Source organism: Parasteatoda tepidariorum, chromosome 1 (assembly GCF_043381705.1).
Source record: "Parasteatoda tepidariorum isolate YZ-2023 chromosome 1, CAS_Ptep_4.0, whole genome shotgun sequence".
NCBI lineage: Eukaryota > Metazoa > Arthropoda > Arachnida > Araneae > Theridiidae > Parasteatoda > Parasteatoda tepidariorum.
This window is the reverse complement of record NC_092204.1, coordinates 607234-624042: the sequence shown is the minus strand read 5'-3', so window position 1 is coordinate 624042 and position 16809 is coordinate 607234. Positions and strand designations below refer to the sequence as shown.

The 16809-nt window shown below is 33.5% G+C and overlaps 2 protein-coding genes across 2 annotated transcripts in view; both read right to left on the bottom strand.

Moving 5' to 3' along the window:
• Positions 1 to 4862: 4862 nt before the first annotated feature.
• LOC122271619 (uncharacterized) lies at positions 4863 to 12415 on the bottom strand. The gene is made up of 3 exons (XM_043053532.2): positions 12278 to 12415; positions 8237 to 9809; positions 4863 to 5293 (listed from the first exon to the last, which is right to left on the bottom strand). Exons 1-3 carry the CDS (start codon positions 12326 to 12328, stop codon positions 5007 to 5009), a joined length of 1911 nt encoding a protein of 636 aa, XP_042909466.1. The 5' UTR covers positions 12329 to 12415; the 3' UTR covers positions 4863 to 5006.
• Positions 12416 to 14039: 1624 nt separating this feature from the next.
• LOC107457465 (uncharacterized) overlaps positions 14040 to 16809 on the bottom strand; it is a 67242-nt gene continuing 64472 nt past the window's right edge. Inside the window, exons 19-20 of the mRNA XM_043053531.2 lie at positions 14245 to 14402; positions 14040 to 14145 (exon numbers count right to left, since the gene is read on the bottom strand). Coding sequence (XP_042909465.2) covers positions 14063 to 14145; positions 14245 to 14402 — 241 coding nt within the window. The 3' untranslated portion in view covers positions 14040 to 14062. The remainder of the gene's footprint in view (positions 14146 to 14244; positions 14403 to 16809) is intronic.

The following is a 16809-nucleotide window of genomic DNA, read 5'->3' as shown; positions in this document are numbered from 1 at the left end:
ACCCTGTAATATAATACGTGGTCCAATTTAAAAATTATAGGTCAATATTAAGGTCCGATACCGTGCCGTTAGTTAACATAGAAAAGTGTCTTCGTATTTCCTTGTTTTAATGCACTATTTAAAATATACATAGTGTACCCCCTAATTGACCTATAATTATTTCCTGTGGTAGGGTACACTATTACCCTGTAATATAATACCTGGTCTAATATAAATATTATGGGTCAATATTAAGGTTTATTAGCTTTAAAATGAGGAAATTCGTACTCGATATTCTGTTTTAACATATGTCCAGATATCTTACCTTAATATTGATCCATAATTTTTATATTGAACCACATATTTTATTACCGGGTGCTAGTGTCCCCTACCGGAGGAAATAATTATAGGCTTAATAGGGGGTCCACACTGTGAAACCTATAGGTCACTATGTATGTATATATATAATAGTGTATTAAATAGCTTTAAAATGAGGAAATTCAGTGTCAATATTCTGTATTAACACATTAGCAGTCGTAAACCCGAAAAATTGGATGGGCTGTTCAGTTATTGTTATGAAGTAGGAAATAAAATGAGTGAGCATTAAATGTAGTTATCACATTCCCTTTAACCACCTCCTGCTGCACAGTGTATACTAACGGAGTAAATCCGCAGTTCATCTCAACGTAGTAAGGTAGAGATTATCATTAAAAAACCGCATCTTCATGCATGTATTCAACTTTGCAAACATAATTTAATTAAAAATTATACATACGAAATTTATGCAATATAAAATTTAATTTGAATTTTATACAATGAAATGAAGTTAATCTGTTAGAGTTCAGTCTGTAATTTTTTCTTTCTTTTTGCAGTTCTTGCATTAATGCTAATAAAGAAAATAGACATTCAGAATAATTTTTTTTAATGAAAATATCAAAACTGTACACTATTTTTGGTTATGATACATGTGGGATACCACAATAGATGGACATAAAATATAGAAACCCATTAATATTTGTAGTGAGGGATTGTCTTGCCCAAAATCCAGATACATTACTCAATAAATACATTGAGTACTAAATGTTCTGTACCCGAATTTATTTGCTACCTGTGAACCAACCAGACCAGAAATCCTGTGTAGAGTAAATAACTTTTTTGCTCTTTTCTTTATCGGTAGAAATATTATTTCCATAAAGACTCAAATTTCTTTTCAAAGACTTTCAAAAAAAAAAGAAAAAGATTCTTTTCAAAACAGCAATATTACATGAAAAAAAAAATGGTTAACTACGCTACATGTTAAGTAATTTAACTATTTTTTTATGATTGAAGAATTTTTTCAAATGTTAATATTCATATGGACGCTTGGAAAATCTAAAGACTTTAAGGGGACCGGAAAGTAACATCGTTTCTGAGCATTTGATATTTGTTATCAGGAATTTATTTTTAATCAGTAACTTATTCACCCTCGTTATCAGTAACCTTTCAATGCCGAATTGAAAATGAATCGAAAAAAAAAAAAGAATTGGTTTTTAGACTAGAGAATATTTAACGTGCAGAAACTTTCCGGTTCTCTTAATATTTAAATATTTCCTTATTTTGTAACACATGTTTTATTTTCAGTGTGTGAATTTGATTCCATTGATTGGCGTTTGAAAAAGAAAAACCAAAAATATATCGTAATGAAGTACTTGAAAAATATGCATATTTTAAAAGACTTTTGTTGATTTATCTATTTTTTCTTCATAATTCCGTATTTTTCCGTTATTTCCGTAGCACTTTTTGGTTTGTTTTTAAAAAATAGTCACAAACATGACGAAATTAACGTAATCAGTCAGTTACCATGCTTATGCTTTTTTTTTTTTTAATTATCGGGAAAAATGTTTCGGGAAATCCAAATATACTATAGATTTTAGATTTTTAAAAAAGGACGGTAAGGCAAGGTCAAAAATCATTTTAAAAAAAGAATATTTTGAATAGCAGAGTGCGCAAAGTGAAAAATGGACCACACTAAATTACTTTTGATCTAATGATCGGATCTTCACGTTCAATGGTTCGAAAGGAAGAGCTCAAATATGCTAAACAATTAGTGCAGACGCTATTTTAAGTTAAGAAATCAGACACAAAAACGTATTTTCTCTGAATAAATATACCTTTTCTTCGACGGATTCGACTTCCTGATCTCCAAAAGATAGGAGGTGGCCGCTATCTCGGAAATATGGTTCCAATAGTTTGGCCAGGTTAGCGGTCCAAAGTTTGGACTCGTTAATGTTCATTTTACCTTTAAAATCATTTTGTTCTTCTAGAATTGTTTAAGCTATTTGAAAACATTTTTGTACACATTTATAAAATTCGTTTATCCAAAGATATTTCCATTCATTACATAACTTATTTTAAATATTTATTGTTTTTTATTATTTTACTTAATGATGGTGGAAAAAATTTTGAAATGAAAGGTGAACATTTTTTTGCATGATTTTTAAATAATGCAATACGGACATGGCTAAGTGCAGAATTTGAGCGGTTGAAAAGTTTCCGAGAAATTGAATTTCAAAAAAGACAGATACTTAAATTTCAATTTCTCAGGAACTATTCGACCGATTTCGCTTAAATTTAGAATTTTGTCATGCAAAATTGCATTCAAAATGATACAAAAAATTTTATACCTTACAATTAAAAATCTTTCGACCTAATATTAAAGAAAAATAATTATAAAAATTTACTTCAACTTACTTTTTTCAAGGTATTATTTTTGGATGAACGAAATTTTTATTTTTGTGCAAAATTGTGTTAATTCGAGATACAGCGAAATACGCAAAAAGTAAAATGTACATTAAGAAGTCGAAACTTTGGAGCTCTCTCCTGTTGGGACCTCATTTCCCAGATTGTGGCTAACACTTATATTTTGGGGGTCAAAAATCCTATTCAGTCTGAAAAAAGGCATGTTTACTCAGAGAAAGTACTTTTTTGTGTCGGATTTCGTCACTTGAAACATCGTCTGTACTAATTAATTAGAATATTTGGAAGCCTCGAGCCATTAAGATCTAGAACGAGAAGGTCCGATCATTAGTCCAAAAGTTATTCAGGGTGATCCGTTTTTTATTTTGCTCATTGTACATTGTACATTTTCTTTGTGAATGCTGACATACGTTAAAATTAAAACAGGTTAATACATCACATAAGGATAAAAAAATATTTAAATAAATTAGAAATATCTTGCTATCGGAAACACTAACTTTTTATCACACTAATACAATTAGTTATAATTGTTTGGAATATATTTAACTATTTAAATTTGCCAAGCGTCGAAATAAATGTATATTAATTGCTACGTTGTATGTAAAGATCAACATTAAAGACTGATCACTCTTAATAACTTTTTATCTATAATTGGATTTTCGCATACTAACATGCTATCTTAAGAAATCTAAGGGTAATTCTTAACCATACTACTTAGTCAATATACTTTACTTACAAAATTGAGAGAAAAAAAATATATTGATTTAAAATAAACATACAAAACATAAATGTTTTTAAAAAAAAAGGTAGCCGTAATCAGGAAAGTATGTTCTCAATAGTTCAGCCAGTTTCTTTTACTTTTTTTTGTTCCATTTGTGTATCTATGATTCGGCCTATTTACTCGAATGAACACAATTATAGAACTTATTTATGTAAAGATGATTCCATATAAAAAAATCATTTTTTGAAATTATTTAATCGGAAAACTTTCAAACAGCAAGAATTTTCAAATCCGATTAAGATGTTAATTTTAAACGACAAAATTTAGGTTTGGAGGGATATTACTCAAAAACTATTGACAAATTTTATGTGTCGATATTATCATTTAATATAGTTTAAAATAACTATAATTCAAAAATGTTTTGACTATTATTAAATTATTGTATAAAAATATTAAATGCTGATAAAAATTTCCTTTCGTAGTTTAGATAAATTATTTTAGTTTTACTGTTATAGAGAAATTTACATTAAAGGACCATCATACATTATGGCTCGATGTTTTGAGTAAATAACAATTTTTAATAATGTTAAAACATTTGAAAATCCGAACAAATTGAAAAAAGTTTTATTCAGCAAAGTACGCTGAGTGTCTGATTTCGTAACTTAAAATATCGTTTTCATTAGCATGTATGCTAATAGCTATTAGCTAATATAGCTATATTAGCTAATTATCATACTTAAGGTGGCGTAATCTGAATGATTAAGAAGGTAGACATAAAAAACGCTGAATTAAAAAAAAAAAATTTTTTTTTTTACTTCACCCTACTTGTGAAACTATTTAAGAGAATTCAAAAGAAGTGTTTATTCAAAAAAAAGTTTAGTGTAAATAATAATTAAAAAAAAATTATTAACTATAGTTTAATATTTAATAACGCTCGAAATTTTAAATTGTAAACTACATAATATTAAGTGGCAGAAATCAAAATGTTTGCGAAATCAGCCAACTCGTTTTTAGAGAAATGAAATTTCAAAAAAGTTGTTTTTTTTTTTAAATATTCAACCGATTTTTTTCAAATTATAGCTTTTGTCTGTTAAAAATCATACAATTAAAATTAATCACACTATTACATTTGTGAATTCAATAAGTCAACCATTATTAAATTACATTACAAAAAAAGTAACGTCATAAAAAGTTATGTTTTACATTGAATAACGCAAAGGTCATCGATGCACGAGTTTTCTACTCAGTCAAAAAAAGAAATTTTAAACTTTCATAAATATAGCGAAAAACGTAAGAGAGGAAATGAACAATAGGTAGTGAACTTTTGACAGCATTTTGAACGATTTATACGATATTTTCTAGATTACGGCTTATACCCGTATTTTGAGAGTCGATGCATTAAAAAAAAACCGTTTTCATACCTAATTACCCTTATCACCTACTGATTATATTTAGCTCATGAAAGTTATTAAGGATGCTCCGTCATTACTGAATCAAATTGCGTTATTCTGCGAGAAACAAACTATTCTTCATCATTTGAGGGGATAAACAGTGATCAGAATTAAAAGTGTTAGGTCGTTGAAGTGGAACTGACGGGGAAATTTCCGTAAACGTTTCGAAACGTTACATCAGGAGTGCTGTAAGTGACATTAGCGTTGTTCTGATTTGGCGGTGGATAGTGGATGGGCGTGGTCATCGCTTTTCTTCGCCTATTCTTTCTATGCCATCTGTAGCCAATGAAAGCGCCGGCTACAACACCCAAATACACCAATGTCACGGAGACAGCCGTGGCGATGACTGTAGCTTTAGAAGTGCAAACTTTATCATCCTCCTCTTCTATACTCTGTGGTCTTGGAGCTACAAAAAGAAACATAGGTGCAAGTAAATGGTTATATTCTATCTATATCGATTACTATTTAGGGGTCGTTCCCACTACATGTGATTCACGCAAAGTCGAGAGAAATAGAAAATGTTTCGCTGGAATATATAATTCAGCAATCACATTTTCATTCTTTCTTATCTGTGATCGGCTTACTCCCACTGAGATACACTCCCTGGGAAAACATCGTTTGCTTCCAGGGTGGAGCCATCCCATCAGTGGTATGCTGGCAACCGCCATGGCCGATCATTAACATGTTGCGGCCCTCGGCCTTTCCAATCGGCCACGGCCAGATTTCGTAGTGGCCATCTTAAGTGTTTAAGGTTTCAAAATGGGGGGAAGACTTTCCAACCTTGTTCCTGATCACCTTCTTTTTTGCATTGGCGCTTCTTTTAAGCAACTGCTGGTTGATCGGGACTTTCTGCACATATATGGGGAACTGACGCGACGTGGGCTTCTGGACATGGTCTAGGCTTTCCTTCTCCAGGAAGATGCGTAACAACAACATTATGATCGGGTGTGCACGCAGTGAGAATGATTCTTAAGTATTTGTATAACTGTGATAGAGTTCATTACGTCGCACTAGAGCTGCACAATGGGCTGTTGGCGACGGTCGGGGAAAGATCCCTGAGGCTGATCCGAAGACATGCCATCACAATTTTGATCCTCTGAAGAGGGGATGGCACCCCGCTTCGGTAGCCTGACAACCTGCCCGTGAAGTCGAGTACTTTACGGTAGAACAGTTAAACGAGGACCCATACCGCACACCCTCGGTCCCTACGCAGACTGATCTAAGTGGTCACCCACCCGCACACTGACCGCAGCTAGTGATGCTTGACTTCGGTGATCTGCTGGGATCCGTGTCTTAACAATCGGTCCATTGCGGGACAAGTATTTGTACAACTGTGATAGAATAACAAAATGTATTCATCATCTTTCGAGGGGAAATGAAGGTAAACTCGGCTTAGAGAAAACTAGCAAATTCTTTCCCCTATTTGAGACGGTTGTTGCATCTTTTCATTTGGTGACCCAACTCACCCCCAAATGTTTTCGATAGTTGGGTATTCATTCAAGCAAGGCTCAGAGAGGATGGATCACTCGAATGTTAATAAGGATTTGAATCTGGGTGGGGGATATGAATTCTACTCACGGTTCACTACTGATCTAGCAATTAATATCAGCAATAGACGGGTCATGATCCCTCGGAGTAACTGTGGGAAGTTTCCATGGTTTTCCTCTTAATGTAACACAAACGCGGATAAATTCCATCAAGAAGTCCTTCACGAAGACCAGTTGGTCAGAATGCTTGATTCAAGAGTTCCCTTGTCTTCTGGGTCAATTTTACCAAAATCTTTTTATTAATCTTTATATTTGTTTTCGGTTATGACAAAATCTTTATATTTATTTTAGGTGTTTGGATTTCAGAAAAACTACTCGATTGATTTTTATGTCACTTGGAAATTTGCAGCATGGTTTTAACCAACAAAAATCGAACATTCTCGAAATTTTTTTTATATAAACATTGAAATTTTCCCTCCAAAAAATATTTTTACTCTTTTTTTTAAAATTTTGCAACAAAAAAAAGAAAAAAATGAAATGACATTCTTTTTTTTTTGTTCTAATGTCGCCTCGTGTGACTATATAGTGTCGAACGTCTATCTGTGCTCGCTGGGTGTGCTCATTTTTATATGTTAATTATCTAGGGGGGGGGATGAAAAAAGTTAAACATGAGTCTTTGTATGATGATTTTTAAAACAAGGGATAACACAAAAGTGATACTTTCTGAAATACGCCGTTTTTTTACTTTTTTTTCTCTGTAAATTCTCAAACAAAACTTGGTAAACTTCCAACCACAGCAGATTTTTTTCTTCTTTTTTTGCTTCCAGCCGAGTAAAAACGAGATGATACAAAAGATACAGACACATTCTGCAACGCCCGAGTTTTCTCAGTACAATAAATATTTGAAATCCCGAGTTAACTCGGGATGATGAGGAGGGAAGCAGTTAAAGATCACATTCAATTATTATTAATAACAATGGGTGCAAAATATTTCAGTGTTAGAATTTGATAACTTTAAGATACCTGACAAATGAGAATAAGTATTACCCCACTGATATAGGGGAATGAAAAGAGGTGCTTCGAGCTTTAAAGAAATCTAAAAAACTACCGTCCCGCAGTGGACTGACCCAGCAGATCACCGAAGTCAAGCATCACTGGCTGCGGTTACTATGAGGGTGGGAGACAACGTGAATCAGTCTGCGAAGGGTCGGAGGGTGTTCGGTATGGGTCCTCGTTAAACTGTTCTTCGGTAAAGTGCTAGACTTCTCGTGCAGGTCGATACGGAAGTGGGGGGGGGGGCATCAGAGGAGCAAAATCCTGAAGGCCGGTCATCGGATCGTAATCGGGGATATTTTCCAGACCGTGGCCATTTTGCACGAGACGTAAATGAACTATTACAACGGCAATCAAAAGACTACCTAGATAAGGATATGTTTACTGAACCATTCTCAATAAATTAGCCATTTGAACTATTGGTCCTGGCAAAGCTCCCGGCAGAGAACTTATCTGGGCTTTAACTCTAGAACTATGAGTTTAGCGAGCTATTGGAACATTTAATTTTTCTACTGATTTCGCCTGCTTCTACTTTTTTTTTTTAATATTTTGTTGAAATGTGATTTCCATGACAGCGCACGTTTTTATCTATATTTTAATTTTTTTCCATCAATGATTTTGTTTACGTATCAATTTATTTTCATCATTGAGAGAAATTTCGTATTTTCGATACTGTGCCTGAATCACATAATACCCGGAAGGTTTACAAATCACTTTTTGAAACTGCTGTAAAAAAACACGATGGGTGCTCCCGTTTAACAAACACACGGACAGTTTTATATAGATAAAAAAATAAATAAAACGCTTACTATTAATGATGTTATGCCTCTGAAGTCCTCGGTTGATCTGTGTGGGTGGCCGCCATACTTGTTTAGGCTTTGCTGAATTTTGACTTTTTCCATCTTCACCCACTAAAATGGCCAAAGAGAGAGGAACTTCTTCTGGAATAGATTTTTGGGTTGTTGCTATGACCTCACTCGGTCTGTATTGGGGTTGAGAGGCGTAAAAGTTCGTTCTCCAGATCACATCATTTCGATTATAGTTTTGCTCATTTGGCTTGTCTCTAGAATTCTGTCCGTTCCACCTGTTGTTGGTATTCATGGGTGGAAGTGTTTGGACGACGCTCGGTCTATTGTGTTTTGTATTCCAATGTTGTTGGTCACCTGGTCTCGGTAATGGCACGGGTCTGTTAAAATCGTAACGATTTGGCTGATAATTAATGTTCCGGTCTGGAGTGTTCGGGATCTCAACTGGCCTTCCTTGGTTACTAGCAGGCAATCGGTCACTTCTCTCTCTGGGAAAGTCTAAAATTTCCAGCGGCCGTTGAATTTGTACTCCCGACTGGACACTGACTGTATCCGTTATTTCCTTCGGTCTATCACGGAAATTGGGTGCAGTCGTCACGATCCTAGGTTGCCGGTTATCAGTTTCTTGGAAATTGTAAATATTATAACGCGTAGCCTGGTTTAATAATTGCGGATTAAACTGGTTTTGATCCCATGATCCGGGTATTTCATGGGGTTTCGAATGGTCCCAGTTCCTGGATGGGTGAAGATTTTGTGACTTTCTCGATGGGTCAGCACTTTGTGATTGTATATTACTTCTCGAGGGATCGACAAGCCTTTGTGGATCGAGAGGGTGAACAGTGTCGGATGGTTGATAGTAAGGATTTCTTGCTGCTGAAAATGGATCTTTTCTAAGATCTAACCGATGATTATGGTAGTCTGTATTATAAAAGTGTCTGCTTTCCAATGTGGACTGATTTCTGGGAGATGATGCTTCAGGCAATCTCTTCGTATGAAAATAATAATTGGATGATGTCATTGGAGTCGTATAGCTATTGTTTTCCTCGTTATGAATGAAAGCAAATTTTCTATTAAAATTTGATGTTTTCGTTTGTGGTTTCGATGGTGATGTGGTCTTATCACTTCGAGTTGAATCGTCCATAGTTAAAGTTGAGACAACGGTTTCTGAATCATTTTTAAACTCAGTCGATGGCATCCTCTTAAATTTCGAAGCAGATTCAGTAGAAGGATGAGTATATTCTGGGGTATTTTTGGATGCCGCCAAATTTTCTGACATCTCTGGCCGATGTGTCGAGCTTTCTTCCGTGACACCAGTAGTTTCTTTCGATGTCTTTTCAGAAGAATCAAAGTTTGTATTTTCCGTGTAAGAGCCATACACTGTAGTAGGAAACGCAGTGTCTTCTGGGAAAAGTATAATTGAGGGAGATTCATCTTGAACCACAGCTCGGATCGTATCATAGTTGTCGTGATCAAAATAAACATCCTCGTCATCGAAGAGCGACGAAGAACCGTTTTTCAGAGATGTTTCTCGCTTCTTTCTTCTTCCATAAGAAACTCCCTTACCACCACACCGAACCTAGATTTTAAAAATAATCCATGTTATTCATCCATAAAGGAAATCAGGGGACATGAACAAGATGCGTCATTTTGGTTTAGAATCAGAGCATTAAATATTTTTGCATTTTTGGTTTTAAATTCTTTTTCAACAAGATTCAAGAAAACTGAAAAACAAATCTGATAATTATTACTATACTTACAAATATTATTAAAAAGCATTGTAAAAATTTAAAATATAAACTGCAATGTGTTTAGCTCCTGAACTGCTCCGTTATGTTTGTATAGTATAAAGTGACATATAACAAGGAGGTAGTGATTGTGACAAAGGCAGTAAAAATATCGAAAAAAAGTGACTTCATACATCGGAAGTAATAAAAAGAGAAGTTTGTGAGTACTTGACTCTCTTATAAGAATCATTTCCGGTGGGATTCTGCAATTTAGACAGGAAATGCAAGGGGCAATTTAACTGGTGATTCTGAGAAAAAAATAATTTTTTTTCTCCAAATTAGACGTGTGAAAAACGAATTTGTTCACATAAGTAAAGTATTGGTGCAATGAAAACTATAGGGCGAAACTTTTTTTTCCTCCTTTTTCTCAAATGTTTAAAAAAAATATTTGAAATTATAAAAGTTCTATTTTTTTTAAAAAAAAAAGTTTTATTGGGAGTTTATTGTTATTATAGTTGTTAAAACTATTATTTTGATTCCTTATGCTAGGTTTAGAACTGAGCGATGTCAGAAATTTTACATCGTGATATATCGTTTGTCAGACATCGCAATATAGCAATCTATAACGATTTAACAAATGTTCGAAAATTATCAATCAGAAATTTTTAAGTCAATTAAATATAAATAAAAGGAATAAATCCATAACAAAAGAAAATTTTAATTCTAAAAAAATGTTTCTTAAGTAACAATGGCATTATTTAATTTTTTCAATTAAAATACTATAGATTTGAGACAGCTGATGTCTTAAAGTAAAAATAAACACAAGCTTTATTTCAATTTTTTTTAAATGAAAAATGCCTTAAGATTTATTGGTTTGAAAATAATAATAAAACTGAGAAAATTATTTTACATAAATGCATGAAAAAATTTTAAAAAATGAAAGTAAAAAACAAACCTAAGAAACCGTTTTTTAAATTATTTGGTGAAAAAACGTACTTTTTAATCATCACTAGACCTTGTAAAAATTTATTTAAAATAATAAAGCTGCATTGACAAATGGTCAAATGGTCTTAAATTATTTATTATTTAATTTGATTAATTTATTTATTATTAAAAACAAAAATTTTAAAAAATCAATGAAGAATCTTTTTTTTTCTCGTTTTAATTCATAATTTCTTTTCATTAATAGATCGAGCTCAGAACGAAAATTTAAGATAACAGTGATTGCACAGCAATCGCAAAGTAACAGCATGCATTATAGTGCGCATAACAGCATTATAGTGCCATGTAAAATCAACTTGGTTGGCACATTAGTCAAGCGTATTGGAATTTTGGAACATATCTAAAACCACCATTTCATTTTGTTTCGGTTCATGAAATATGTTTCTATGACGTTAAATGAACGTTATTAGAATCAAAAGAATTATTATTACTTGTTAAAAGATAGCCCTCTATGAGGAGAGTGATCATATGGCAGCATAATTTCATGACACCATAGTGGTCTGCTGGAAGGGCTTCACTGAGTGTTGATAGAGGTTACCATCGCATGCATTACCCCCCGGATAAATAATATCAATTTTAGGTGCTGAATTAATTAATCTTTCGAACGAATATTTTTAATTTATTTGAGTATAGGTAATCTTTATTTTGATGAGCTGAACTTTTTAAACGATATGTTTTGCTAAATCTTATAATGTAAAGTTACCAGGAACGGCAACAAATAAATCAAATTTTTTTCAAACTTTGTATTAGTTTTGCGCATGATTGCGTATTTAATATCAATTGAATAATTATTTACTATTCACCCTGTATGAATTCTGAAGGTAATTACAATTTTATTTTTATTTCATAACCGTCGTTGAACAGCCGACCCAAAGTTTTGGGTTTACGACTGCTAATGTTCAACTCCGTAGCCTTGCAATTTTGAACCTATTCCAAAAGACAAGGGAACTCCTGGTTTGAGTATCGGGAAAAATTTGCCTTCGTGGACGATTTTCTGATAGAGCTAACCTGCATTTACGTTACACGGAGTGGAAAATCACGAAAACTCCCTCGCGTAGCCTGACGGCAAGGGGACTCTAACCCATGATCCGTCTGCTACTGAGGATATTTTACGTCAACACTGTGGTCGGTCCAAGCCGGATGCGGAATTCGTAACGACTACCCATCGTAGGGATTCGAACCCGGTTCATTTCATTGGAAGGTTATCGTTCTATCCCCTGAGCCACCACGACTCAAGGTCACTGCAATTGTAAAGTTCTGATTTTTTTTATGAAAGAACATGCTCTTTAAATTTATGGAACTTAGTAGTGAAAATCACCTGTTCGCATTTTTCTTGACAAAATCGGATCTGTACTTCAAAATTGACCATTCCTGAAGATGGAAATCTAAATGCCTTGAAAGTAGAAATCAAGGATTTGTGGTCCTTCGTATCCAGTTCAAGGGCTGGAAAAATCGTTGCGTCNCTGTGATCATTTCTGAAAACATTAGCTACGAAAATATGAAGAATACGAAATCAACTATATTAAATAGAGATAAATAAAATAAAAATTATCATTCGCATTTTAACTCATGGAAGAATAGAATTTTCAATGGATTTCTAAGTCACCAACATTTTCAAAATGAATTTACAAGTTTACAAAAAAAAAAACAATAAAAAAATTGAGAATTATTGGAGTCAAACTATAACTGGTACAATTTTATATACACAAAATCCAACTAATAAGTAAACACAGGGTACTCTATAGTTTGTCTACAGAAGGAACTCCCCTCACCCTAAGGCCGTCTGCTGCTATGGAAACAAGAAATAATGCATTTCAAAGATGGGAGTTTCTTTTTTTTCCCTGACTCCCTTTGTCTCTCCGATTCGAGTCAAATCATCTCTTAAATAATGACACAACTTAAAATGGTTAAACCTCGTAACCTTATTCACTGCCACTACTCCAGAAGAATGGTTTGGAGATTCCTTTACACAGACAAACTACATAACGTCCACTTAATATATATATTTTTAAAATAGAACTTAAATAAGAATTCACCGCATTATGTTGCTGTTGTGACTCATTTCTCAAGGTCTTGCTGCAAGCTAGAACATGTCCAGGAGTTCATGAATCCTCAAAAATTCATTTACAATAAGAGGTGTATAGTTTGCCTAAAGCAAGAACGCCCCTAGCTATTCTTCTGCACCCATGGCGGTGACTTTGGTAACGAGGAATAACTATTTTAAGTAGGGGGTGTAGGGTCATTGTTTATGACAGGTTTTAGTTCGGTCTAGTCTGTGACAGAAAGGGAATCATTTTCTTTGATTTATTGTGTAAGCCCTAGAATGAAGACGAGCTATCCTCCCTGAAATGCGCCTTTCTTGTTTCCATAGCAGCAGACGGCCTCAGACTTTGTGGCGAGGGGAGTTGTTACCGTAGACAAACTGTAGTTGTAAGGTCCTCACGCAGTGGAGGAGATGTTTTGGGGAGGCGTGGGGAAGCCAGTGAAATTCGAAGGCAATATTCTGCTTAACAATAAGGTCCTATATCTCCCTCTAATATTGACCTATAATACTCAAATTGGACCACGTATTATATTACCGGGTACTAATGTACCCCATCAGAGGAACTTGGTGCACACGCGATAAGTAAAAGATTAAAATAAATAACCACGTTATATAGTACGGCTTTCAGCAGAACTCCTCCAGACATCGCGTTGTGGCGGTTACCATGACTACTAGAAGAAGTCACTTCGAATAGGGGTGTGGGGGTGAATAGTCTCGATCCTGGCATAGGTCAGCGTGAGTAAACCAATCTTCATTCCTCCATTGCATCCTCTGGCTTGTTACCATAGCAGCAGACTTTTTGTCAGTCTCAAAGCCGCACACTAGTTATTTTTTAAGCGGAAACATTATCAAAAACATTCGTGAGAAAACCGTGATGGAAAAAAAATCAGAATCAATTTAATTACTTCAATCGTTTCTAATAATTGCTTTTCAACCTTCCTGTTTCCATTGGTAATCGAATAGTGTTACATGTTCAAGATTTCGATAGCGTTTTTTTAATAAATGTTAATTTGAGGTTCTTTACAGTAAGCTAAATGTATGCATTAAATAGTATCTTAATTACCCAGAGCTATCAATCAGGAATAGGGATTCTCCGTTGGTGCTTCGAGCATACAAGTTGCGTGCAAAAATTGCAAAAGCACCTGCAAAAAGAAAACATTTGAATATTTAATGAAAACATTTTTTTTTAAAGTTATCACTTATTTATTGATGAAATGGAAAAAAAAGGAAGATAATTTTACTGGAAGACTCTCTCAGTTCGATTTTTAAAGTGAGTTCTTCGCCGAGTCCAACAGCTCTGGCGTCCTTTCCTGTTCTGTCCAGAACTCTCATGGCCACATTCGGTGGAGGTGCAGTATTGGTCACAACAGCGGTCAGTGCAGCTTTGTTGTAGGTTCGTCTGTTGGAGAGCACACATTGAAATGCAACACATAAAAATCAAGTTTGCTTAAGCATTAAACTATACAATTATTTTGTTTTTAAAACTAAATTTCGAAAGTAGTCTCAAACTTTGACTCAATAGATCTTTCATTTCAATAAACTGAATGATCAATAGAATCTTACCCATTCTTTTAGTCTTGTTTAAACCTAATTATTGTACACTGGGATATCACCTTAAATAACTTTTGTTTTAATAATCAGATTTTCACGAACTAATTGCCAATCTAAATGATCTTAAATGTGCCAATTAACGATGAATTAAACACTCAACATCCCGTTTTTCAATGGATTTGGTTTTTTGACCATCAAAACAAGGGCAGGAGAGCGGTCAAAAGTTTAACATTATTTTGTGCTTATGTATCGGGAAATTTTCAAGCGAAGGAAAACACACAATTTTTTTGTACACAATGTATTCAAAGATACAGAAAAAGACTTTTATAATAATTGTTTTAATAACCTTTAAAAAAATATATTCAATTATAAGATGTGCAATTTTTTCTTCAATTTTTAAGTTACGTAATTTTAATTGACAAAATACATAATGAGAGCAAAATAATTTTCTGAGTAAAAAAAATTTTTAAAAAAACCATATTTTTGAAAATTCTATTTCTCAAGAACTTTTCTATTAATTCTGTTAAAATTTTACATTGTCACATTATAATTGATAATGTGAAAATTAGTATACAGTACAATTTAGACTTTTTTTTTGATCCTCCCTAAATAAAAGAATTAAAAAAAAAACTGTCATGATCATATTTTAGAGATTTCAGCTACCTCCTCAGGATCAAAAATTCAAATTCACTGAAGAAAGAAAAGTATGTTTAATTAGAGAAATTACTTTTTTGTGTCTATTTCCGTAAATTAATATTTAATACTAATTAATTAGCATATCTGAATCATTATGATCGGCACTTTTAGTTCGACGAGTCTCTTTTATATTAGTAATATTCTTTTAGTTTCATTTGAGGTTGTAAGAATCCGATCTTTAGAATAAAAGTCATTGGTGGTAAAATATTTCAAACGAAAAAAAAAAAAAAATAGAAAGTACCCTTTATCAACACTGATCGTCACATCTATCTTAATGGTAGGGATCTCGAATATTTTTTTAATTTAGAGTCGAAAAAATTGGGCTTTGGAAAGATTATTTTTTAATCATCGATGGCGCAAGAGAAGCGCGGTGCAGTCTATTTAAAAAGGAAGATTAGTGAGCCAGCTTAATTATTGTCCACCTAATATATTTCTTTTTAAGATTAATTTGTAAGTCACTGCTTTAATATCAAACTATTGAATTACATTGCGTAACTATTAGGGGAATCGGAAAGTAACGTCGTTTCGACGCCTTAAATAATCGTTAGTCTTAAAAACAAATTCAGTTTTTTTCGATTCATTTTCAATCCGGCATTGAAAGGCTAACGAGGGTGAATACATTATCGATTAAAAATAAACTCTCTATAAAAAATATCAAATGCACCGAAACGCTTTCCGGTCCCCCTTCTACATTTGAAGTTCAGTTATTAGCTCGATTTAAATCTCCTGCAATCAATTGTACGGAATACATTGTTGAAGATCATCACATTCTTTTCACCCGTCACCACAGTCCACCTCGAAATACTGACTTTTAATTTCCAACCTGCATATTAACATTTCAGGCATTTACAGAGCAGGAGCACCATTATTATTAGGTGAGCCAACGTTACTCCCACAGTCAGAACATCCATGCCTTGCCCAGAATCTTATTCATGCAGTCCGGTCGGCTGGAAAATATCATAATTCCGCCCGTAATTGTTTCTGAATCCGCATTTGAAAACTATAAGCATTTTTTCCCCATTGTTCTCTTCAGTGAATGCTATTGAATAAAAAAAATTTTTATACGAATTTTTTTGCTCGCTACCGAAATGCAGGTCACATGAAACCTAGTGGCACGCGTGCCATATGGTCACAATCTCTGATCCAGGAGATCGATAAGTAGTCTAGGTTTAAACGTACTGTTGACCGCATATGACAAAATTGTAAAATTTCAACTTCCGTGACGATGTTTTTTTGAAAATGAAAAGCGTTTGTGGTCTAATTTTTTAATATTTATAAACTTACACCAATGTTGCGTTACTTATTTGGCTCAAACAAATTTGCAAAAACTGGGAAAGACGTTTTAATTTCACCATTTTCATCTGAGTTGGAATACGTAGCCAAATAGGTAATTTTTTTTAAAAAAAGTTGAATAACATTTAAAATATTTAGTTATTTGTCTGTTCTAAAGCCCAAGAAATTCTTCATGGTAAGATCATATTTGAAATCATCTAGTGTAAGGCACTCAAACAATGGGTATATATATATATATATATATATATATATATATATATAAAGCT